At 34.4% G+C, this 27,951-nt stretch overlaps 1 protein-coding gene across 1 annotated transcript; it reads left to right on the top strand.

Moving 5' to 3' along the window:
• Nucleotides 1-294: 294 nt before the first annotated feature.
• On the top strand, nucleotides 295-27,514 carry LOC137924490 (ATP-dependent RNA helicase DHX30-like). Its single transcript, XM_068767875.1, has 22 exons — nucleotides 295-502; nucleotides 998-1,156; nucleotides 2,033-2,234; nucleotides 2,811-3,031; nucleotides 3,454-3,543; nucleotides 5,410-5,469; nucleotides 6,794-6,938; nucleotides 10,610-10,805; nucleotides 11,560-11,677; nucleotides 13,270-13,426; nucleotides 14,823-14,982; nucleotides 16,083-16,237; nucleotides 17,338-17,501; nucleotides 17,688-17,768; nucleotides 18,924-18,996; nucleotides 19,626-19,762; nucleotides 20,766-20,954; nucleotides 22,480-22,644; nucleotides 24,138-24,339; nucleotides 25,510-25,699; nucleotides 26,001-26,071; nucleotides 26,587-27,514. The coding sequence occupies exons 1-22, from the start codon at nucleotides 388-390 to the stop codon at nucleotides 26,783-26,785; spliced, it is 3,249 nt and encodes a 1,082-aa protein (XP_068623976.1). The 5' UTR covers nucleotides 295-387; the 3' UTR covers nucleotides 26,786-27,514.
• The last annotated feature ends 437 nt before the right edge of the window (nucleotides 27,515-27,951 follow it).

A 27,951-nucleotide genomic window follows, 5' to 3' on the forward strand; every position in this document is an offset into this window, starting at 1 on the left:
TCATCAAAATTTAAAAAATGGAGGAGTTAGTAAACAAGAATTTTCTCTGAATTGTTGTGGAATATAAGAACATGTATTAATATAATACATTTATTATATAACGTTTAAATACTATATCAAAAAAAATACTACAGAAAATGATGTCAAACCGTTTATGAACACTGCCATTACGATTTAAAAAAAATAAATGTCAAATTCAAATAGAAGTTCACAATATTAAGGTTCTTCAAATTTTGTTTCCACATAATAGTTTCAAACTTATATTTTTAATATGAATATTAGTGTAAACTTAATTACAACACAAATTAAATTGAAGAAGAAATAATAATAAGTATAACTTTAAAAGTTAAACATATAGGTTATAACTTCAATTTGGATTTAATAACAATGTTTTTAAGGAAGTACCTTTTTTCCAAAGTTTATAACACTAAGAGAATTTTACCAGTGAAATGCAAGATTAATCAGAACATAAATCTGGTGCCGCACTGCAAATCTTACCATGGTGAGAAATATTTTTTTAAAATTATGCAACACATCTAATTTATTTTAGCAATATTAATAATTAATATATGTTTTACTATTGAATATTAATAGAGACAATTTACTGATACTAAAATTAAGTAATAATGTACTCTTACTATTGTGTTTTAAAAGGCGGATAAAGATAAATCATAAATATAATAAAACAAGCATATTTTCAACTAGCTGTTATTATTAGAAGTATGAATGTGTAAATGAGTGTATGTAATTAGTCGTACTAATATCAATAATATATTAAATAGTATTTATTAGGTATATTTTAGATACTTATATTGAAGATGATATTGATATTAAAAGATTCTATACAGAATTTAAGATATTTTATTTATTAAATTACATCATGAAACAGTTATGATTATGATAAAATAATCATAACTGTTATAATTAATAATAATTCAATATGGGTATAAAATAATATATTTTTATATATCAATCTTTAATTATGTTTCTCTTGCAGGCATTTGCGCTTCTCAATGTAATTTCACATGGTTTATTAAACATACAAAGCCATCATATCTACGCTCATTGTATTTAATTACTGTATATAGGAGAAAATTGTCAAATAATTTATTGGATGGAGATATTACTGCTTTAGGAACATTACAGCAAGAAAAAGGTATTTTTTACAATAATTATTTGTATCCCCCTATAGGATCAATTATAGTGATGACTATGTCAATTATAGTGATGACTATGTAGTGCATGAAGAATGAAATATGCATTTAATTTTATAAAAACTAGTATCAAATTGAGTTCTGCATTAATGAAATAAATTAAAAATTGAACTTGATTTTATATTTATTTCTATGCTGTGATCCATTCATTTACTTATAGGTAAACAATTGTTCCACTCATTTTTATTTCTTGTAGTTCATAAAATCAGTAACTGTCGTGAGCAATGATCCCAATAGTAAAAAAAAACCCATGTAATGTCTTTAAATCATCATGTAATAAATCTATTAAATTAATTAACCAAAAATATTCAAACAAATTGTATTATACGGATCAGTTTTACACAGCATCTTCCGATGATATAAGGCCATCTGTGCACCTTGTGGGTGGACATCATATAGTATTCTTGCCAATCCATGGTTTCCTCTCCAGAAACTTAAAGCCCCGATGGTCTCTATTCTAGGCACTATTTGGCTTGTCAACTGCCACTTGAACTTGCCAATCATCTCGACTGTTTGTTATTTTACTTACTTTTACAGTTATTCTCATTTATATAATACAGAAGTTTTAATATTAATTTGTGAAACTCTGGAAATTAACCTGGACTACTTTGGGAACTAAGGATTAAATATATATCACAAAATTGATGTATTTTATTATCTCTTGATTTAAAAACTTGAACTTCTTGATAAAACATGGAAGCGTATTTTATGTGAAATATTCCAAGATGTGAAATGATCATCTAAACCCTACCCAAATAACTGCAACATACATAATTTTACATCATAATGATGGTTTACAATTTATTTTTTTCTCTCAGAGTTAAAAAGGATATCGGAACTCTTCCCACAACCCAGAGTGACCCTTAACGATTTAAATAATAAAACCCCAGAGAAAGTCTTTGAAATTCACTACAAACAGAATGTTATTCCACCGAAAGGCGCAAGAAAAAAAATGACGCACGGCAATGATTGGGCGTGTACATATGCATTTGTTTGGCCGGAGAAGATTAAATTTGAAAGGTAATTAACCATCTTTATATGTATACTAGCTATGGCCGCTACTTCGTCCCTGCGGAATTTAACAATACAAAATTTGTTATAAATAATAATATAATAATAAATAAAATAAAAAAAGTAAATTTGTTATATGTATTGTAAGTATATTCATATGTACATAGTTAAAATTTGTTATTTTAATGTCACAAAAAGATACTCCAAATTTTATTTATTAGTATAGATGTACTAAATATGAATAAAATATGTTATCTGTATATATAAAATTGAAATTCTATGTCTTTTGATCAATAGCTTGAAAACATTAGATTAGATTTCAATCATAATTTTATACTTTGTAGCTATTGAGTTTTCGGTGGCATGTATTTATGAAGACATTTATATGACACCATTTTCCATCCATACTGTTTACTGCTTGCAACCAACTCATATAGATTGATCGGTGTAAAAGCTGTGAATGTATAGTTCATTGCCAGACATAGCCCTTCCGTATAGATTTCCAATTTTTGATGTTTCTTTCAAAATACTATTTTTTTACTTTATATTATTTCTTTAAAATTCAATGTTTTCTTTTAATATCAGCACAGCATTATCTAAGAGGCAGGCAGCAGAGAAATGTGCCACTCTAGCTCTACACTGGCTGTATATAAACAGAAGGATTGACAATAAAGGAAACCCTATTTATGAAAAAAAAGTTCTGGACGAAATCAGAAGCAATCTAAATGAGCCAATATCAGCAGAGATTAGTGTTAATTCTATTGAGAGAATTGAACGGATCTGGAATGACTATGAGAAGGATATTAGTAAGTATACAGAGTGTACAGGATGATTTGTTATAGATGTAACCGCTTTAGAAGAGTGTATTGCTCACTCGCTGTCAATTAATGTATGGTACAGCATGTGCAAATCAATGATTTCAGAAATAATGTAAGTAAAAATAAAAAGTTTTGAAAATTAGGATTACTATATATTAAAATTAATCACTATTTATTATCTGTACCTGCAGACTTTGTGCTGCCAGATGTTATTAGCCAGTTGCATTCTTATAGAAAAAAATTATAAACATAACATATTCAGTGTAATCACTACAAATGTAATTGCAGATAAGTATAAGATATTTAAAGTCTGAATAAGCTAATCATGCTGTATAGTCCCATGCCAGACACATATATCAGTATTGCTTGATATCCGTTTTGAACAATACACATATAGCATTGTATTTCAGAACATATCTACATGAAGGCCTTTGAAGTCGCAAAACGGAAGTTGGTCACACCCTGTATCTTGACAAAGGACTCGAGTATAGATGCAGAAGGTAAATAAAAGTTTGTTATAATTTATGAATAAGTAGTTTATCTTTTTTATTGAATTCCTCCTCCTTGTGCCGTTTTCCCAATAGTGGGGCTTCAATCTTGAAGTGATCTATGAAGAAATCTATTATTTTTCTCTATCTGTTTCGGTTATCTTATCGTTTATAGAGTATGATATCGGTTATAAAGTATGATCGTGTGAAATCATGTTAATAGTTTATTTAAAATATTGAATAAAGAGTAATATAATTTCTAAAAACAAAATTAGTACCTATATATAAATTTGGGAAGTGTTTGAAGAAAAAGAAGTTCCTGTATTTTTTGTCTTCGAGATAATTACTTATATACGCAGTATTTCGCAGCATCAACTCCGTGGAGTAGCCAGCAACATAAATATCTCTATTATCCAACAAACACATACACACACATATATCACCACTATACTATATATACTATCACTATATATATATATATATATATATATATATATATATATATATATATATATATATATTTAGAGTAAGTTATATATATATATATATATATATATATAACTTACTCTAAAATCTACAAACACCCATAGATGGCAAAAATCAAAGAAATCAAAGAATTAGCTAACTTCTACTAATGATAGCTTGCTAACCATCTAAACTAGTTGGTTGACAAATTTATACATCGGCAGATTATGCCAAGCGCTTGAAATAGGCATGACATCCTAAAGCTGTATGACCAGATGGAACTCTGAAAAGAGAATGGCTTTGCTGTCACGCCTATAGTCAATAGACAGATCGTTGATTAGTGTAGAAGAATTCAAATACAAAGTTTTCATAATTACGTTTATTATATTAATATGACAGAATCAAGTGGAGTTTCTTCTTGCTTCTTTTGCATAATTATAACACCTCGCGAAGCAGAGTAGAGTCAGAAATAAATTAAAAAAAATAGATAAAAAGTTGACGATCAATAAGAGTTCTGTTAAAATATGTGTTGAATAAACGTGCTTTACCTTTATCTTTAATACAGCGCTATTTCAACCGCCCTTTAGTAAGGTCATACTTTGCCTGGATGCCTACCAAATCTCCCGTCTCGCCTTCTGGAAGATTCCCCAATCCCATATAGGGAACACATGCTCAACCACGGCATGGTTCTCTCGTGCTAGTATAATCCGACACCTGTCTTGCTGGATGGGGAAAATGCTGAATGTCAGCCTGGTAGAGCAAACTTCTAGCCTTCTACCCGTGAATTTGATTTTTTTATAAGTGAAAGCCCATTTCAAAAATAAGACTTTAGTAAGCAAGTGAAAAGCGACATGATTGCTGTGTACATCAACAATGTACAACAAATTTAAGGATTTGTTTACATGCGGCTATTTTTACTTCTTACTATTTTAATTACTGAATGTCATTTTCATCCTGAACCACCTTGATAGAGCCGATGATTAGCAGTTTATATGTTCTTTCATCCGATGTCTTCAGAGCATTAGTAATAGAGTCCAGTTGTTATCTTGACTTGATTATACCGGTAAAGTAGATGATAAAAGACTAAGTGGACGTTCGACGTGGACCCGCTGGTCTGTTATAAACCTTTTCTTAAAATATACATTAGATGATAAAACATCAGTTAAAACACCCCGTGACCGTATTGTAAAGTCGTAATTATTGGAAATTAATTATTTTAGAGAAATGTTACTTGTTTATTAGTGATATAAATACTCGTGGATTTTAATCGAACGTAAGGAAATTCTACATAAATATTTTCTATTAAAAGTGTGTTATAATTTAAAAAATATGTCAGTGATATATGCAAATATTAAAGAATTATTTTAACTATTTCCTCATATATATGTACCAAAAAATTACTTAACTCCGCAGATAGTCTATATGAAGAATTTCAAGAATCTGAAATCGAAGACGAAACCAGTAATATATCAGGTAAAATTTTTTATTTATATATTGTATTGGACTCTAAACGTTTTTGTTACGGATTATCGCTATTTATATGAATCTGGATGAGCAGTGATAGCCCAGTGATGGAGGACTGAGATTGGCGAACGTTAGTCTCGGGCTTGATATTATATTATTCACACTGCAATTTTTATTTATATGGGATTGGCACTACTCACAAACAAATTTTCAGAAGATGGGCAGTAGCGTACTCTACGTACCATAAAACAATATTGCGATCGCCAACCCGACAGCCGAGCGTGGCGATTATGGAATATTTACCCATAGATATCTTTGGTAGAGGCCTATACCTTGTAGTGCACGTCTATAGGTAGAAAACCTCTCGTGCTCCCCTGCCCTTTGTAAGAAAAGACGTTATTTACAATAAACTTTTCACTATTTGTTTTTATATCCAAGCTCCTCTTTTTACTTTTTAAGATCTTTCATTCATTCGTCTGTTGTCCTCATTATCTTTCATTCTATACCTTGTTACCTTTCATATTTAATGGAATCAGGCGTTACCTTGCAGAAGTCCATCCTAAGTAAGAAAAGGACCAATGTTTAGCCACTTCCGCACATGCAGTCGTAGTCGTGCAACAAAGTGCACCGCCCGCCAGCCCGTTGACAAATGCGCATGCGGCAAACAATGCGAACTACACAACTGCCACCGTTAAATCACTCAACACGTGTTTCACCCCGTGCAGAAGTGGCTAAATATTGGTCCTTTTCTTACTTGTTACCTTTCATCACCCTTTGCCTTCTCTCCATAATACTAAACTGTTATCTCCTTTTGACTCATTTTTATTACTGTTCCGATTACCCTCCTGTAGTACTCTAGAAAGATCTGGCGTCCTCCCTCTTGGCTAACTATCGAGGCGATGTTACTTTCCCATATCCTTTCCTGCAGTAATAAGTTTTCATAGGAGGGGCAGCAGCGTCCGATGCGTACCATGTTTCCCACCGTAGATATCTTTGAGGGTGGCCTAAGCTTTTCAGTGTATATCTATAGGTAGAAACGATGACGTGTATCTTCACATGGTCAAATGAGCACAGACTTTGTTAAGGTCGTATGTTCTATTACTCATCAGTATAAGCCTGAAACTTAACAATGTATCATCAATGTTTTTTAAAATAAGAACGCTGTAAAGACGTCATTAAGAAAATAATTTAATAATTATTGTTCACTTCTCGTTCTATTTTGAACTTTGCGTTAATATAAAGTTGTTATCTTGACTTTCCTTGTATTTATTTAATCCGTTCTCTCTCATTCTAAACTAAGCTAAGCGTTGACGTGTATTTAAATTCATTTTAGATACAAAAACTCTAATACATCCTGTATTCGGAAGACCAGTTTTTCCACCTTCAGAGTCCCAATTAGCCAGACGAAATAGAACTTTGAAGCAGAAATTTGAAGACTACGACGAAGGGTTGTCACCTTTACCTATAGATCAATATGCGTAAGTTTGATTATAATTATTTACGATAATTTTTGTGTTGAGTCACTGAAGGTAGTCAGCGCAGAATCAATCATTGTGGTCATCTTTAGAAGATAAGGAGGGCATCTAAGGGTTATATGATGATGATGATTGTGTAATATGTTTTTGTCCTCCTTTTTAGAGACTTACAGTTCGACCGTTCTCCCTTACCATTGGTAAAGCATGAACTATTTACATGATTAATATTTTTTTCTAAATATAATTGAAACGGTACTCTCTCATCTTTCTTCATTCTTCTTCGGGATGTCTCTACGAGATAGAATTAAATAGAAATGAGGAGATCCGTAGACTAACGAAAGCTACAGACATAGCCCAAGGAAATAAGAAATTCAAAATGGCAGTACGTTGGTCACTTCGCCTTAAGTTAAGACGAAGTAAAGACCATTGTCTGATAAACGCAATGTGAGACGACAGCCCGCAAATACTATTAGACATCTGTTGGGGTGATCTATATCCAGCAGTACAAGTCCTGTGACTGAAACGATGATGATGATTGTGTTATTAATGTCTCAATTTAAAATATACATAAATAAATAACGTTTTTCAAAGTGACCACTTCGTTTAACGACTTTAGCTTAACAATAAAGGTTCAACAATAAAAATTGGTATCTGCTATGTACAATGAAAGATTCGATCGCATGTTTTGATTTATTCTGTGGTCTTTGAGGCGAAAAAAAACCATTGCTGCTTTTACTAATTTCCCTCGCAAAAATATAAAGATAACATTATATGCCTAAAGCGGATTTTTGAATTCACTTCGCTAAAAACAGTGACTGGAAAAAGGAGAAGCCGCAGTCCTATATGTCTAAACCACACTGGATACCACAGTAGCCTAAGCAATACACACTGCCGAAGACCGAAAGAACGTTCCAAAACGGGCGACCACCCTAAATAGTGAGGAATACAACGCAAGGAGGAAGAGGAGAATTAATTATATTGTCTTTAACACCCTTCCTTGTGCCTTCTCCTTCTTCTTTACAGCCGATAGAAGCCTAATACAAGACACATGCCGTTTCCTAAGATTGCCACGATAATCGGTTTTGCTACGACCTTGACTAAATCGTCGGCCCCCCTAGTAAGTCTCGTGTCTGCAACTCCAGAACATCTCAGACCCAACGTCGATCGATTACACGTACGCAAATGATCACTTTAATTGATACAAAGTAGATGATAATAAGATACATTAACATATAGCATGACAAGTATGTCTCACGATTAAGAAAATGTAAAAATAAAAGAGGATGAAAGAATGGTAAAACAGAGCAAAAGGGTAAGAAAGAAGAAATGTAGTATGACAGATAGATCGGACCGAAAGAGAATGTGAAGAAAGAAAGAAAAGAGAATGAAAACAAAAAAAATTATGTGAATAAATGGAATGCTAAAAAAGTCCCTATCCCACAATAAATAGGGGTACGAGAGGCCCCCAATAGCGGGGGTCATAAAAAAAAAGTATGTCTCACGTAGTGTTAATATTAGATTATATGTCGGCATCTTCAAGAAAAACTGATAAATCTATTAGCTTCGCTATTACTTAAGTCAACTTTATCAACGTAGGCAGAATAAACACTTAACTTCAAGAGACTTAAGTCATGCGCATTATTATATAGGGTGCTTGTTAAAGGTTTAAAAGCCTTAAAAGTGTGAATGTATAGCTGAATTATCCGCAATAACTTTTAAAATCTTTACGTCTATTTCCAATCGCCTGTATAAAGTCAACATTTTGATATATGTTACATTAATTTCTAAAGTAATGAAACGCGAATATCTTCTTGCAGTACACGCTGCAGGGACAGATAGTAAACAATAATTAATATCAATATGGAAAAATCCGAATTATGAAAACTTTTATTTACTATATATTGTCATTATGTTATTAATTATTTCAGAAATAAATGTTTTGTTTTTGCATAGGGTGTTCTATACATTATTTGACTGCAATGAGTTATATATATTCACAACTTTAAAGTTTTTCCACTATCACGCTGTATAAATAACCTTCGTACGTAAATCCGGGAAAATTGCAGAGTGCGTTTTACCGAGGCGTTATTTTGCTTCATGTTTTACCTCACATTCGTCATTTTAAATAGAATACTTGTAATATTATTTTATAAAATTTCTACGAATACTTAAACACCGTGGGTTTTCTATAACTTGTAGATTGAAGTATTAGCTCGTTCACTTCAAAAATGCTGTGAAAATTTATTTTATGTTCGGATATTATTCCGTAATTGTATGTGAAAGTAAAACAACAATAAAGTTTATTTATAATTCAAATTTTAATATTTCTTTTTGTATGATAAGCAGTATAACAATCACCTACATACCTACTTAACAGTTTTCACAAATATATCTAGTATCGATTCGTTTTTCCTTTGGAGAACATACTCTACACGCTGTAGTCGAATTTACTTTTCTAATAGTGACTATTTTTTTTGAACATGGTCTCTTACTTGTCCGGAAACCCTGGTGTAATATCTTGTTCGCTCTACTCTTCTTCCAAATCAATGTCACTATCTATGCTGTTATATTTCTAGTGTCGCATTCTTCTGATGCAGTATCATTTTCACAGTAGCCACAATTTGATTTATATATGATTCATAGAAAGATTCTTCATTACGTTCCCTGTTTTTTTTTAATTATCGAATATTTTTTTACAACAAAAGTTTGGCGAATCTTATAAGCGAAAGAAAATGCTTGTGTTATGCGGAACAATTATTGCACTGTACGGTCACCGACAGAGAAAACAACAGCGATGCGAAAAAAAATGCATCACGAATTTACTCGTGGCCGATCAGAAACGTTCGGTCAACAATGTGTTACTATAGATTTATTGACAAATTATATAACAAGAGATGTAGGGTTGACCTTAGGCGTAAACCCTTTGAGTGAATTCGATGAGCAAACCTCAGAAGCAAGCATACTTCCGATTGAGCACAGCTGTCTTTGTGATTGATGCAACTCCGTGTGTATTGTGTATAATGACTCTCTTTATTCTGTCCGGGACCAAGTGATGTCGCATGGATGCGGAGGTCTTGCGAGAACTAATCATTTCTTATTAAACACTATTTGATTGTTGTCATTTAGGATGTCGAAGAACATTGAAGGCTTCCCCAGGAATCTCAGTACGGGTCATTAAAAACCAGAACGGGAAAAAATTAATGAATGTAACATGTTTCGAAGTAATCACTTAATTTTTTTATTGATGTGAGATAAGTACTTAATTTATTTTTTGGTAATCTGACGACGTTAACGTTGACGCCTAAAAGGATTTGCAGCGCGTGAACACTTAAGTGCGAATCCGAATCTGAAATGTACGAAGTTCATAGCGAACTGTCAAATGCGTAGTTTCAATATTTGCTATATTTTTTTGGAATTTTTTGGCGTCGGTTTGTGATAGTTTAGGCCGTAGGAAGTCGCTGGATGTGAGCAGCGCAAGACCGATCGTCGTGGCAATGTTTGGGCGAAGCCAATGCCTTGCAGCGGGCGTCTATCGGCTGAAAAGAAGAAGAAAAACACATCTGCTCAAAATCACAGCTCGATCTGCTACAAGAAACTTAATAATTCTACAAATTATTAAAGATGTGTTAATTACTGTTACATTTCGATGTAAAAGGAGATTATGTTATCGGCAGAGATGAAATAACGTCCAAACTGGAGGAGTCACGGGTTGTGGTAGTGGTGGGAGCAGCAGGATGCGGGAAATCAACCAGAGCGCCGGCCGCCATCTTACGCAAGTGGGGCTCCTCGGTGACAGCTATAGTTTCGGAACCGAGGCGAGTCGCGGCGATTGGATTGGCACAAAGAGTTGCCGACGAGCTGGGAGAAGAGGTACTATTTTTATTTATTAAAAGTTTAGATTAGAGAACTTTATGAGTAGAAGTTTTCTGTCTTAGTTGAAAAATAAATTTAAATTAAAAAATTATTTATGCTACATACAACAGATTGTATCTCTTATTGACGCCAAATTGGGTCTACCTCCTGTTTGAATGAAATGCCTCACAGTAAACACCTGAGAAGAACGAGCAAAAACATAGCGGAACTACCTTTTTTTAAAATAATATAAGCTTAAGTATTTAATAAGTATTGCCTGGAGTAAAAAGGCTCAAAAGCTTTTGTAACAAACACATTGTACTTTATAAAGTGATCATTCTTCCAAAAAGTTTTTCCTATAATTTTTTGGCAGTACTGCAGGGACCCAGAATTTTAATATGTAGAAATCGGAATTTTGGTAACGCATTCTCTTATATATGTGCCGTTTATTTTGAAAGTGACATAAGTCACTTTGTTTTTAAGCCGAGATATTTTTTAAAAATGAAAAGATACCGTACAATTGTACTTAGTGTTGCCATTAACTCGATTTTTTTTAAAAAAATACACTTACGCCTACTTTCAAAATATACGGCTCTTATTCGGTTATTTCTAAAGCCATTGAATTTTAAATCAGGTGTAACATACATTTGGCAGCAATTGAGCTATATATTAACCCATTTAAAGGTTTTACATCACCAAACAATTATATATTTAATAATTTGATGTGAACCAGCTATCATTTTTTCTAATTTATGGCAACCTTTACATCCAGGTGGGGGAATCTATAGGTTATCAAGTAAGGCTTCACTCTAAAGTCCCACGGCCCACGAGCGGCGTGATCCTTTACTGTACTTCCGGCGTACTCTTGCGAAGACTTCAGCTTAATCCAGGTAGGTTTTATTTATTTTACCTGTTTTACCTACAGAATTCTAACTTACCCTTTTTTTTCGTCTTAAAAAATTATCGTAATTTTCCGTCCAACGACCGAAAAGGTATCACTTAGTATTTACAAAACTGGTATTACGTCCAACGTAGCTTTTTGTTTACATTTATTAGCTTACCGATTGCACATCCGCGAACTTGACTCCGAAGCTGTAAAAGCTAGAAAAGTTAAACACCTGTACAATACAGTGAACAAAAATGAAATGTTGTTTCTCAATAATAATTCATTAATTTTTTTTTTTCAAATATTAGCTTACCGATTCCCCATTCGCGAGCCTTGACTCCGAAGCTGTAAAAGCTAGAAAAGCTAAGCGCTCAACATGCGTCCAATATAGTGAAGGAAAATGAAACAATAACAACATATTATTTAAGCGCAAAAATTTATCTTATATTAAAAATGGATACAGACACATGATAAAGTAAGAATAAAACGTAAATCCTTAATGTCGCTTTTAAAAAGCTAATCTTCAATGGGTCTCAGTTTACGCATATAATAAAGCTCCACAAGATATGTTATACCTTCCTATTCTCAGTTTTAAATCTAATACAAGAATTTTTCCACGCAAATAAATAAAATTGGAGTGTTTGTTTGTAATACTGAAATAACCTCTTTTTATTACACTCACAAAAATATAAGGTACATTTACCAAAATTATTTTTTTTTTATTTTTGTCTTCCACTTATTCCGGCTAATTTAAGAAATGGCTGGACCTATCTTGACGGGACTTATAATAGCAGGTAGCTGATGTCATGAGCAGTTACATAGGCTACTCTTATTTTACAAAAACAAACGAAAAAAAAATAATAATTAAGTATTTTTTGTTCAATTCCACGCGGCCGAAGTCGCGATCACTACTAGTTACTTAATGAATCTTATTATAGCATTCAAGAGTTTTTAGTTGATCAAAATGTGTCGATCAAAATGTTTTGTTGACTCATTTACATGATTGATATTATAATGTACATATCGAAAATTGTTAAATTTCATTTAAAAGAGCAACTGTTGAGTTTCTAGCCGACTCTTCCCAGCAGGTCAACATTCAGAGCCTTAGCTCACCCATATGATGTTAAAATAATCGACGATTCAAAAATGCTTGCTTGAGTAAAGATATTTTGAATTTGGAACATGTCGTCGAAATGGCCGTAGTAGTGAACGAAAATATCGTCGATTTAGTGAATACAATGATGACGCTGGATGTAGACCGGTCCTATTGAAAATCTATAGGGGTGGCCTTATTTTAACAGTGGTCGTTCTATTGCTATAATGATAACGATGACGTTTGTATTAGATACGTAAGTTAATTTGTACAAAACGATCTATAAATATTCGCGTTAAGAAAATAGTGACTAGTTGTTTAGAAAACCGTGTTCACGTTCACCAGTTAAATTAATCTCTTCAAAAAAAGCGGACGTGTTTATTGTTTATTTAAAAAAAGAATTTCTCACCAAGTGAAAGTCAAGTAACGCTGACCATGCTAAGTGTTAGTCACTATTATCTTCACGCGTATGTACTATAGTAATTGTATCGATGGTCTTCCAGGGTTGGAAGGATGCACCCATGTGATCATAGACGAGGCACACGAGCGCGATGTGAACACGGACCTGACGCTGCTACTTCTGAAGCAGGCACTTAGACTCAACGCGAACCTGAAGGTCGTTGTGATGAGCGCCACGCTCGACACACAAGTTTTTACGAAGTGAGTACAAGCTTCGCTTCCAAATGTAATTATAAGCTCTTTGTACAATTTACTGGTTTTTGCTCCATCCATGCGTATGTAGATAGGTCGTTCAGTAAAAGTTCGTCGAACGTACAAGAAACACTATATTCAATATTGCTAATCAATTTGGTTCTTGATTCTCATCTGGCTCGTTGCTACGATTCTTTGTTCTTTGCTTCTATTGTTTCGATGAAGTTATTGCAGCTAGCCCTAAGGCTTTTACGGCTTCACTGAGTTCACGGAGTGATAGGGTTCGTGAACTATACTAAAAATTAAAGCAATCGTGTTTCTGACCTTACATTTAACACTGTGATGGAGGTTGAGGCAGCTAAGACCAGGCTTACCTGGTCTTGTAAATGTTAATGTTTGTGTAGTGCGTATGGTGTCAGGATTAGAGGGCAGCATAGACCACTCTGCAATCTAAAGAAGGAATCTTGGCATCTATATTTTGCCGCTATATCTATACATTTTGCGTAGTACAACTCGTGGGTGGAGTGAGGTACTAACACAGGTCTGCGTGAGGTAGGTACTGTGCGAGCGAGACAGCACTAGGGCTTAATGTTTTACATACTATGGGTTAGTTAGGCGGTTCCCATAAAGGCAATGAGTCTCACTTGTAAATTTTAACATTAAGTATTATTTTAGTCCTCATTTTAAATATTAACCTCTTAACATTTACAGAAGCGCAATGCGGCTATGCCTGTCAGGAGACCAATACCTTTACTATTCCTTCCTATTACCTTGAATGCACCGTATCGTATAATAATAATATTATTCATATAGAATGTTTTAAAGTGACTGCTTTTTACATCAGGGGATTAATTTCGGAAGAGTTCAATTTGATAGAATCTTGAATTAGATTGAACTGACCGATAGCCAGTATTTGTCGATCATTAAATAAATTTCATAATCATCATTTGAATCATACGTTCACTGGGTATAGGGCTCCCCCATAGACCTACAAAAGGACTAATATCGAGCGTTCCAGCGTCTTCCAACGACCATAACAAAGTCGTTTGACCACCTTGGTGGTAGACGGTCTTACACTTCTCTTGTCGGTTCGTGGTTAACTTATTTATTACATTAAAAATTATAAATGAAAGAAACTGTTACAAAATTATGAAAAAAATCTTGAAATATCTCTGCTTTTTTATTTTGTACATCATAGATTATAAATAAAAAAAAAAGCTATAAGGTACAAGAGGCGGTCTTATCGCTCGAGGCGATCTTTACCAGACAGTCTTTGGACGGAGATTAGAGGCATGAAGGAGAGGATACTTTCGGGTGCACATACTTACAAATACATACATTACCATACAGACATACATATACTTATTTACATATATATATTTAATCTTTTGTATAAATCTTTCAGATATTTTGATCCCTGTCCGGTAGTAGAGGTACCGGGTAGAACGTTCCCCGTACATGTGTCATATCTGGAGGATATTCAGAAGAAATTTCAACTGTCACTGCCGCAAAGCATGGAAAATTGCGAAAAGGATGATGGGAAACCACATGTTAATTGTCAAGAGGTAGGTATGTCGAGTTGTTTGTACTTACAAATATTGGGTATTGCTTATTCATTAGACAGTTTATATCTAATATAATATATAAACAAGTAAAAGGGACAGACGGTCAAAAAGATTAAAGGCCTGGACAGGCCCCCGCTAAGTAGACCGACGACGTATTCAAAGTCTCGCTAAGTAGATACAGGCAGCGCAACATCGGTCATCGAGGCAATCGGAGGCCTATGCCTTGCAGTGGGTGCCTATCGGCTGACATGATGATGAGGTATTTTTAATACTCACGTAGAGTTATAGCTTACACGCTTTAAATATACAAGCATTTTTGTAAGCAAATGAAAGAGACGGATGATATTAGAGGATGTCAGCAACAGCAAGTTGTAAAGGCGAGTTTACATGAGGCTAATTTTTTTATAGTATTGCGAATAACATTGCATTTATTTAATGTTATAATATTGAAATTGAACATAAGCAAACTTATCAGGTTGCACTATAATTTCTCTTCGGTAGTATAGTGGTAAGTGTCTTGCTCCCCGCTTTTTATTCGGGAGACTGGGATTCGATTCTCCGCCGGGGAGAATTTTTATTTATTTGTAGGATCATTTCCACGGAAAATTCTTCTCACGACCTTCACTGTAATACTATATAAGTTTTTCTGCAACTGGATATTTTCTGTATGAAATAAATAAAATATAATTTTATTGATGCAACAGTTACATGAATTAGGCAAAATTCATGTAACTGTTGCATCAATCAAAAAAGAAGCGCCAAAGAGCATTAATTGATATTATTTAACATATTAATGTGGTGTTTTACGAGTTCTATCACTTCTCATATATCGACAGTGTATAGTCATATTGTTTGCTTAAAACTTCTCTAGAAGAGTCCCTAGCTATATATAATACACGAACGGCTCTATTCTGTACAAAGACTGTGTTGATATCAGCACCATAGCCAAAAAGTAATCCGTAGGACATAATGTTGTAAAAATATCCAAAATAAACCAATATTCCTTACACATGTCACATTATTTCTATACGTATCTAACTTCTTTGTTATACTATCACGATTTTAATTATGCAGTATTCATTGTGCAGCTGTCTTTATAGGTCGTAGACGTTATAAAGGCAATCGACAAGTCGGAAGCCGAAGGCGCTATACTAGTGTTCCTCCCGGGATGGGCTGAGATAAAACAAGTGAAGTTGCTACTAGACGAACTGTTCGCAAATTCGACAATACATATGGTGTTGCCAGTACATTCCAGGTAATTATTTTTGAAAAAGTCTGCTAGATCGTTGACATATATAGGGGTAATATTATGAGCTTGAAAAATTATTGCGTTTGGCAATACTGAGAGCAGACGTCAATATTAAAACATTACACGGCAACGGTGTTGCCAGTACGTTCCAGGTAATCATTTTGGTAATAAAGTCTTTGGTTGATCGTTGACGTATATAGGGGAAATATTATGAGCTTGACAAATTATTGCGTTTGGCAATACTGAGGGCAGGTGTCATTATTAAAACATTACACGGCAACGGTGTTGCCAGTACATTCCAGGTAATCATTTTAGTAATAGTCTTTGGTTGATCGTTGTCGTATATAGGAGAAATATTTTAAAGTTACTATACTCTTGCGTTTGGCAATACTGGTAGCAGACATCAATATGAAAACATTACACGGTAGTGGTGTTGCCAATACATTCCTGGTAATGATTTTGGGAATAAAACCTTTGGTTGATATATAACATATTGAAAGTATTTTGAGCTTACTAAATTATTTTGTTTGGCAAAACTGAAATCACAGGTTATAATTGTGAGAATTCACGCGCGGCATAGTCTGTTCGTGCAACGACTCGCTCTCATTTTAAAACATGCTGAATTAAATAAATATTTCAAAAAATATTAATGAACTATTAATGAAAATTTAGTTGTCAAATAACAAAATAAATTCACTATAGAACAATTACAAAATTATCTAATAAAATAAGATTATTTAATAATGAATGTGTATTTTTATCGTATTCTGTTTTTAGTGTTGGTTTTTGCCCTAAACCATTTTTATTTTATCCTGTCTAAGTTATAAATATGACTATAATACATTATATCGCACATAGACTACCATTACAATATATCATCAACAAATTGCTAAAATAGTAAATTTAAAAGAGAGATTAGTAGAAAAATTTGTTTGATAGAATTACGTGTTATTCTCTATTCCGAAGTACTTAAGCTATATATTTTATATTATTGTAAATTCTCTGATTCAAAATTTAGCCACTTCTCTGTAGTTAAAATACCGTATTTTAGTGTTGTGGGACAAGTTTTTAAATTACTTGTCAATATATATTAAATATTTTTTAAGGTTATCAACAACAGACCAGACGAAGATGTTTGAAAAACCCGCACCAGGAATAAGAAAGATAGTCCTGGCAACCAATATTGCAGAGACTTCTATAACCATACCTGACGTGGTGCATGTCGTGGACACGGGCGCCCACAAGGAGAACAGAATAAAAGAGGGAACAGGTATTATAAAACTCAAATAGGGACCTCCTTTTCTTTTCTTTTTTTTTTTTTGGGTTCGGTATGTTCGAGATTATACAGTCAGGTTTCTTATAAAAGCTTGCTAGTTCATTGATATTTTTCAGTAACGTGAAATAAGATAAATGAACCATTTGAAAAATTGTTTGTGATATATGGATTTAATTTTAGGCACTGCAAGTTTAGAAACTGTATGGGTATCGCAAGCCGGAGCTAAGCAACGCACGGGACGAGCGGGGAGAGTGCAGCCAGGTAAACATCACTAATATTATTGTCAGTTTTGGAAGATGATATGAAAGAAATTAAATCTAGAAACTTAGCATAAACTTAACCTAAATCAATCTATGTGTCTCGAAATTTATTTGGAGTATATATACTAACGTATAGACTGAACTTAAAGAACGTATATATACTGAACGTATAGACTACTCCGATATATCCATTTAAATATTACGCCAGTGATTCTCAACCTTTTCAATGCATGAACAATTTTAAAAACTAGCGTCACAAATATACTATCTTCTAGTCGTCTAAACTAGCGTCAAAAATAAGCAATAAAACATAATGTAGCACATGCTTTTATAAATGTAAAAAAACAAGATAAAATCCTTTCTTATGTACCAATTTGAATCTTAGTTTTGCCACAGTTCGTCAACTGCTGGACATGGACTTGTATAGATTTCCAATAGAACCGGTTGGTAGTCTGCACGCAGCGCCTTCCAAAAACCTTAATAGGGTCGTCTGTCTACTTTAAGGGTTTTTGTAGAGCGTTGGGAAATGTTTTCGCATACTTGCTCTAGTATGGTTATGTGGGAATTGCACCGACTAAAACCTTCACGTTTCACCATCATCCCCATGTTGCAGCAGACAGGCTAACCCGTCTCGGAGAAGAAAAAAAATCTCATTCTCTTCCTAAATAAAGGCGTACCAGAACCTAGCGCCCATAACTTCTCGTACCTCTCAACAAAATTAGTATTGGACTACTCCGAGTCTATCATCCAAAGACCAATGGGTCTAAGAGAGCTAGTAAGAGCCCTTTACAGCTCTCTACTACGGAATTGGTCTTTGGATCTACCGCCAACCTTTATTATGACTCGGAGGACGATGCCTATCATCCCGCTCCGCTCCTGTGCATCGTAATACCAACACTCCTCTTCTTCAAGTGTCCTTAAGTTTTATGACCTTATCTTCTAAGTGACCTCTTCTCCATAGCCCTTCTGCTCGTATCTGAAGTGAGCTTGTTGAGCCCATTTCATGAGCGTGACCTACATCTCTAAATGGCCATTTAGATTTCTGACTAGGCCACGGCTACTGGCTGACCAACTGTTCTAGAACATACTATGCTAATCTGATAGTCAGTGACAGCGTCTAGTCGAACAAATAATAATTTGTAATAAATCTTTTCAGGCCAGTGCTTTAGACTGTACACACAGAAGCGTGAGGAAAGCTTCACTCCCTACACAACGCCGGAGATATTAAGGTAAGATGAAGCTATTGTATAGCTAGATCTGGCTATCTATTGTCTCTCTGTCTTTTGTAATAAAGCTACCGAGACCGCTGTACCGCTTTCTAGAAATAAACGTCTAGGTAGGGGTCGAGGAAGAAGTGTCTTGTCTGATCGGAGAGGCTGTTACACTCTTCTTTACCTCTCTCTTGCTTTTTGGCTGTAGGGGAAAAATATGATCTTAGGTAGAGGCTATGGTGTTTAAAGCAGAGCCGTAGTGTAGCCTAACATAGACGCAGACAAATTATTCGCTAGTTTTTTTGTTCCCTAAATCTAGTCAATATATCTAATCCTACCAAATATTCCTACTAATGACATCATAAGATACACGACATATATATAGAGTATTATAAAGCAATTTTTTTACGGCTGATGCCGAGAGGTATTCCTGAACTATAGGACACAACATGCAAACTCAAATATAGCCATGAAAAAAAATTCTGTTTGATATACGTACATGTATATATATATATGTATATATATACACTTTATTATATATATATATATATATATATATAGCCACAAGACAAGAAACGTAGACAAACTTTAAGCTATCTCAAATATTTCGTGTACATGATGTCCTTGTTTATTATAATTTTTTTCAGAGTACCTCTTGAACAAACTGTACTCAATTGTAAGACGTATGCACCAGATGATAAGGCTGAAAGTTTCTTGTCGCAGCTGCCGGAGCCGCCCAGCATAAAGTCCATACAATTGGCTGTAAACGACTTGATTGACTTAGGTAACAAATAGGGAATATATCAATAGATAAGAAATATTAATGACTAATACTACCTTTGAATGGCCGGCAAATAAAAAAGTAGTGAACGGGTGATCAAGCAAGGTGTTGGAAATATTAGAGGGACCGGAATGTACTGTCGTTTCTGTCGACATATTTTACATAAAAACCGATTGATTTTTAACTCTCCGGCGTTGAAAAGATTGTTGATAACGAAGGAGAATGTATTGATTAGAAATAAAAACTTGTCAAAAATGTAGTCATGTGAATTTAACTTAAGAAAGCGACAATACTTTCTGGTCCCTTAATAGATGTGCATACATACAAGAAATAAATTCTCTAGTTCTATTTTGATCACTCGTGTTAACAACACCTATTAAGAACTTTTATCTACCTTCAATAAATTTAAATATAGCATAAAGGAAACTTTCTGCATGATTTTACAATTTCAATAAATGTAATTACAAAATCATTAAATTGGACATTTTTAGGTTATGTTACACATAAACAGAAGATGTCGTATTTTCGCGACAAATTACATAGTGTTCGTTTTGACACTGTGTCCTTATCCAATCACCCTGTATAAAGAGATCACTGTCAAATATGTTACATTAATTTTTCTCTTCGTTTTTTTATTACTGTTTTATCAATAATAATTAATTCTTCATTCTACATATGTGTGTGTGTGTGTGTATGTATATGTATAATAAATGCAATAACCCTAGCTAATAATATATCAGGGTGATTGCATTTATTTGTAATTCTACTAATTTCGAGGTATTCTTAATTGTCACACAATTATACATACGATTTTGTAATAAACTTGTTGAATATGTTTCAAATTGACTCTATGTAAAATGCATTTTTACATGACTTTAAAGTTGTTAAACAAAATGTTTGCACGGTTTTTAAAAGAACGCGTCTGTCATTTAAAAAGAGTTAGGTGTACCATCTTTCACATGAGCGTCTAAGTAATAGGAACATGACTAATATTTTTACTATCAAGGAGCATTATCACCTTCGGAGAAGCTGACGCGGCTGGGCTCGTTGTTAGCCGGCATGACACTTCACCCGCGCCTTGGTTGCTGCGTGCTGCACTCCGTAGTCCTTGGCAACGCAGTGGCGGCCGCAAATATGGCGGCCCACTGCTCTGCCAGCGTCGAGTTGTTCAGAAACGCAGCAGACAGGCGAGATGGTGAGTAAGAAAAAGACCAATATTTAGCCACTTCCGCACATGCAGTGGTAGTCGTGCAACAAAGTGCACCGCCCGCCAGCCCGCTGATAAATGCGTATGCGGCAAACAATGCGAATCACAAAACCGCCACCACCAAATCACTCAACACGTGTTTCACCCCTCCACGGGGCATCTTCAGGAGTTAAATTCCATTAAATACCAGCTACCGTGACTACATTTCGCCCATATTCCCAAAACTGAACAAAAAAAAGTGAAGATTACGTAATCATACGTCTCTTTCAAGTCTAGACGTTGTACTTAATATGGAATATGCAAATTATTCCATTAGTAAACTCCCTGAGCATCTTAAATTACTATCTGTCTACATTGATAGACGTAATTAATCCAACATTGTTTTTCTTCCCTATCGAAAAGATAAATTTTCCTAGACCTCCATTTTCGCATCGTGAACCCCCATTTTTTGTCACGTCAACGTAGACCCCGTCGAGTCTACCGTGGACCCCTGGAGTCCACCAACACCACTGCTAACTAATGACCTAGATCATAAAAATCAAACAGGCCGCACTTGCAACAATAACTACCACATACCATAAACCAAACATATCTAGGACCAAACAAAATAAGACTACACAGCCCATAAACCTAACAGATCATAAAGACCACACTTACCACATTAACTACACATAAAATCTACACCAACCATAAAGGACAACATATACATAGACCGTAATTTACCACAAAGACAATACTTACATAAATACTACACAGACCATAAAGACCAAACAGACCAAACTTTCCACATGATCAATATGAACACGCAATAAAGAGCACATAGGTTATAAAGACCCAATAGACTGCTAAGAGATTACACAGGCTACAAAGACCAGAGAATGCAACCCTCAGAGTGGTTTTATTTTTGAGTTTTTCTGTTCGATAAATAATTAATTTTGAATTAAACTAACTATATCGCCTTCAAATCTGAGAACATAAGTAACGCTTGTGTATTTACTGTGCGGGGGTAGATATGAACAACTTAGTAACCTAGGTAGGTACCTAGATGAAATAATTAGTTTAAAATAGATTAATTTAGCACCCAGGTTATAATGATAAATTAAAGTGGTTAGCCATTACTTCATATACGTTATAATAAATATCGTATAAAAAATTATATCAAAGTTTACAGGTTTTTATGTGTGATGGGTGGCTCGAAAAAACCTAGACGGCATATAGAAAGACCTTTAGACCTGATATGACGAATAAACATATATAAAGTAAAAATATTGCTTGTCTTAATACTTGTCATCACTTTTATTATACCATCAGTCCAATATGGAAGAAATTTTATTGTCCGAGAGGCTACCTCTAAAATTGACCCAATAAATATATTAACTGAGCCGTGAAAATGTTTATTTCGGGCCGCACGCGACCCGCGGGCCGTGTTTTACATCCCTGCTAAAATATGAATGGGAAATATCCATGAAATCTAAATATTGGTATACGTTAATTATAATTTATTTATTTTCAGAAATTCGCGAAATAAAACGTAAATACAACGAGCGTTCAGACCATGCGGCGCTTCACTGGATACAGGATGAATTTGAGAGGAACTTGGAAGAGTTGGGGTGGAAAGGTGTCGACGGCTGGTGCAACGAACAGGGCCTGATCAAGGACAGGCTTAACTATGTTAAATGTAATTAAGTGCTGTCAATATTAATAGGATTACTTCGTCTTCGTTATTTAGGCCATCGGACGACCATAGTTGGACATAGGTCATAGATATAACTAATGAACTATCATCGTTTCAGCCTATATACGCCCACTAAAAGGCATAGGCTTTTCCCAAAGGTATGTATGGGAGATATAGAATAATACGCAAGCCACGCTTGGAGGGAACGCTGTTGCTCATCTTCTGGAAACTTGTTGGTGAAGTGTGGCAATTCTATATAATTAATGCACAAAGCGTGAATTATATAAGATTGTTTTCCAGGAATCGAACCCGCCACCTACGAACGAAGCTCTTAGTTCTCTAACTGTGCGCTGATACTACTATACTACTACAGAGATGTAAAAACAATTGATTCTCTTTGCGTATCATTCCAAATAATCCAACCCCGCAGAGTGTGGTTATTTTTAATATGCCACATCCTGAAAATGGTAGTGTTCATCTAAGTTTTCAAAATGAAAGATAAAAGATGAACGCATGTTATAGGTCCGCGGGAAAAATTAAATTTTAATATATTATGAAACAACAACGCATAAAACAAATCCTTCTATATAATAAAAATATAAATGAATTGATTAAAATTAGAGGAACGTTGACCGCCACTAAGATTTAGAAGAAACATAAACGCTTAACACAATAGTAGTGAATAACTTAACACGTGTACATTCTACCTGTTGCATAAGTGTTTTTAATTTTTAAAATTATTATCATTTATATCTAAATATATAATGCCAAAACGACCCATACTAAAGAAAAATATGCCATTCGAAATAGTTAAATAAAATCTGGTGAAAAGTCCCTTCCATCAAACGATGCGATGTATGAAATGTAACAAGGTATGAAAAGGAATGAAAGAGCTACGGAAAATTGAACTAGTGAAAGATTTAAACACGGAAAAAGATGAGAGAAAAATATAAATTATTGCGGAATTAACTTATTAAGAAAATATTGAGAGGCCCTAAAAACGGGCCCATTAAAAAAACCTAGGCATTTCCTAAGTGTTCCTATAAATGGGAAATAAATCAAAAGATAGCGCGGTGTAAAGTACAACGGACGCCATCTAGTATCAAATATAGGATCTTCATACGTATTACATTATGAGTTCTTTGTTATTTTTTAAAACCAATATTTTTTGGGTAGGCGTGTGCCATACATTAATTGATAGCAAATAAGCTCTTAATTCAAGTCAGCCAATAGCTGCACCACTGCAAGGCAAAGACATTCCCTAAAGATTGTCACAATGACCAGTCTTAGGCCCCCACTAAGACTGGTCATTGTGACAATCTTAATCCTAAGCCGCGTCTAACGTCTAACTCGTGGTCGCCAAACGAGAAATTCAGTCCAAACGGCCATAGGCTGCACGAGTGATGAAGCTATAGCTTTCACCCATTTAAAACTTTAACACCTATAAGCAAACACCCTGTATGTTTATATAATACAAGAACTAATATCATTTTCAGCGGTATCAAATCTCCACCTACAACAGCTGCTGAAGTCTGGCGCGGTTGAACCGAACCCGGACGCCGAGGAACTAAACCGGTTCTCGGACGTGGACGAACTGACCGCTGCCTTGCTGCTCTCCGGGTCCAATGCCTTACTGAAGACGAGGAAACAAGTCCGGACTAAGGGCAAACTCAAGAATGTCGTGGAACTTGTTACAAGGTGACAAGGATAAGACCATGATCTTTCTATATCACTAGCAAAAATGGCTGCAATGATAGGGAAAAACGTAAGGAAAGGCTGGTCTTTTTAATCAAGATATTGTTTGAGCGAAAAGACCGGGTGCAGGAGGAAAAGGTGCAGAAAGCCGTCGACCGCCTATTGAATTTGACATGATAGAAGTCAACCAGTATGCGGATATCCTCCTAATCCTCTCAACTCTTCAAAGGAACTTTGAGGAGTAGAGAAGTAGTAGGAAGGAAAAGAAGTTATCTTGTTTTAATCTAAGATTATGGAGATTTAACTTCTCAGCATTTAACTAATACTGCTTTGGAAGCCGGTTCCACAAACGAGCTGAAGTTAGTTCTAGACAGCTTAGTGAATTTCTGATTGAATGCGGTTTTTTCCCTCAGAAAATTCATTTGAGGAAATTTAGGAACTGATGATAGAAATCTGTCGATGAACGTCCACTGCAAGCCGTAGGCCTCACCTAAATATGGTCACTATGACCGGTTTTGTTCTACCCGCATCCAGTGAAATAAGTGGTAGTTTACGATGGGCCACAAAGTAAGAGCCAAGGTCACCTAAAAAGCCATGGAAATTGCTTTGCTCGAAGTTTCGCTTCATTACATGAATTTTCACTCTAAAGTAGAAAAAAACCTTTTTCGGAATGTTTATAGTCTTTGCGGTATATATATGCTTAATGAAGTCACCGTTCTAGTGCGTTCGCGCCGTTTACGAACAGCTTGACAATTTCTTTTTAATTAAAAATCGAATAAATAGTCAAAAATACACCACGAGCCTGTACACGCAGCGTGGGTAGGCCCCCCATTAGATGAAATAAAGACATAGTCAAGGTCGCAGGAAGTCGCTGGATGGGGCAGTGCAAATATCATGTGTCATCGAGACGACCTTTGAGGTATGTCATATACCATGAAGTAGGCATCTATTGGCTGACATGATGGTGATTCAGTCATTGCAAATACAATCGAAGCTCCCTCCTGGAGCCTTCGAGTTTCGCTACCTTAAAATAGGTCCTAGGCTACATGAAGCAGAAACTTCAAAAGCCATTTGTCAAAAAAAAATGAATCTGTATTTTTTTATGTTCAAATTATTCAAAAAAAACCATCATTGTGGGACTGACCTATTTAACAATGTTTATTCACCAAACAGTGGAGGTGATAAGGCTCACATCGGCAGCGAAAGTGTGAACTACGCGATAAAAAAGCGCAAAGGCACCCACTTGCTCACATACTTCGGCGGTTATCACTCCACGGAGCGGCGTGCGCTGGTCGTACACAGAACTTCTCTACTCTCTCCGCACACAGTCCTACTCTTCTCTAAAGGAAACGTGCAATCACAGGTAAGATTCTTGCACAGTCTCTTGTTAATAATAAAAATAAAGTATTGGAATGAATGCTTTTGTCTTTATGCCAGATTTTCACATTGAATGTCATAATTTTGTTTGAAAGAAAAAGTAATGAACCAGATCGTCAACTCGACCCGCAAACCGCAAATGTCACGTATATTCGAACAGCCACACACAGTCTCCGAGCTAGTTGTTTATTATTACATATCCATTTTTTGGGCAATTTTTCTGAACATCTGGTACACAAACAATAATATTCCTCATACAATTTTTAATTAAATTACCTTTTTCACAGAGCACAGAAGATGATGGTACTAGCATATTGAGTCTTCCGCGACACCGGCTTCATATTCACGTGCCGTCGAGGTAATAATTTGTTTTGTTCAAATATTTCTTCAATTAATAATTATTCCTTGACATTTGATAAGATCTACGTCTACCCAGGAAGGTTCTCAAATGTAAAGTATAATTTTGAAGGTTTCAAACGCTGAAATTCGTGGTGATTTAATATGCATAATTGATTATAGGTGTAAAAGTTAACAAATAAACTTAACATTCACCTATAACCTGTCATCCTGAAAATGACATGACTTGACTTGAATCAGTTTACAAGCTTGTATAATATTTTTATATATACATGTATACGACAAATTCAGACGATCTTTTTTCTAATCCCTATCTTTAATATTCTTAATAAAATAGTTACCAAATTTAAATGCAAACATTACTATCACATAACATGTAAAAAATCATACTACAGTGAAAATCCTTTTGACTGTTTATTTGCTGGAAATATACGATCTATCATTGTAACGAAATTAAACACCTTCTTTCTAGCCACTAATCAAATACTTTATCAAATAATTTTATTTTATTTTCAGCCAAATCGAGAGCATTATTAAAGCGCGAGAAATGCTCTGGCAGACCTTCCAATATTACATCGAAAGAGATTTAAAAGATATTAATTATGACGACCATGTGAACGTATCTAGATTTAAAACAAGACTCGTGAAGGCCATTGGTAGGATATTGGTCGAAGCTGATGGTGCAAAGGAGATAGAGAATAAAATTCCAGAATAATAAAAAATTAAACGTATCTATTTATTTTATATCTTATAAATCATGCAAAATGCCACGTATTCCCCAGAAATGGGGTGTTTTCATCAGATATTCATTAACAAATTAGCGGAATTAATATCCGTAATATTAAACAGTAGAAATACCAGAAATAGTCACATTACATATACAGGGTGATTGGTTATAAGCTACATGTTCGCTTTTTTAAAGCTTCTATGCATATGACCATTCGCTCTTTATATCATTACCATAGTTGTACAAGTGGTCTCTCCATACAATTACATAACTATAGGAACCATTATAATTTCATCTATAAGATGTCCACTATTGGACATAGGCCTGCTCCATAAATAACAGCCTGCTTCCAGCGTTTCCCAATAGCCAGGTTTTTCACACTAGATTTAACAGATTTAATATAAAAGCTTTCTCTACCTGGGAATATAGCTGTTGTTGCTATGTGAAAAATATTCACAAACAAATATGTACAACTTTGAGGTAATCATTTTTACATGAGCTATATTCTATATTCTGAGATAGGTTATTAGGTTGGCTATTTGGTCTTAAAAAACTATGGAGACGGCTTAAATTAGTTGCTAGATTAATAAACAGACACGTAGGCAAGGACAAACATGTACAGTAAGCAATTTCACTTGAATAGGCAGGTACAGTTTTCTGTATGGGTTCCTGAATTTATACAAGTGCTTTCTACATTAGACGGTTATTCTTTCCGACCTGTGGTTTTTTTAGTATTTTACAAATTCTTATCAATACGATTTATTTATTTAAATCATATGATAACTGGTGATTTTTTATGAATGAAAGTTTTAAAATCATCATTAAAAAAATACCAAAACATTGAAGGTACTTGTAACTAGTAAATGTATAATTTCATTGTACATTGTTATTGATGTTTACTTTATTTTGTTTTATTAAATTATTATTTTGTTTTATTTAACATTTCCTCTAGTCAATCCAATTATTTATCCACGGTGATGCTATTCAAAGTTTATCATAAAATACATGTTGTTTAATAAAGTGTTTAATGAGATATAATTTGTATTGTAAAGTTATTCTAAAAACCATAAGACTGAATAAGGTAGTGATAGTGTTAAATTATCAAGTATAAAAAGTCACATCTAAATATTTATTTTATCTGAAAGGAATTACAA

Source organism: Battus philenor, unplaced genomic scaffold, assembly GCF_028537555.1.
Source record: "Battus philenor isolate CCGP_79_NKW_IND1 unplaced genomic scaffold, ilBatPhil1.0.hap1 SCAF_24, whole genome shotgun sequence".
Lineage (NCBI taxonomy): Eukaryota > Metazoa > Arthropoda > Insecta > Lepidoptera > Papilionidae > Battus > Battus philenor.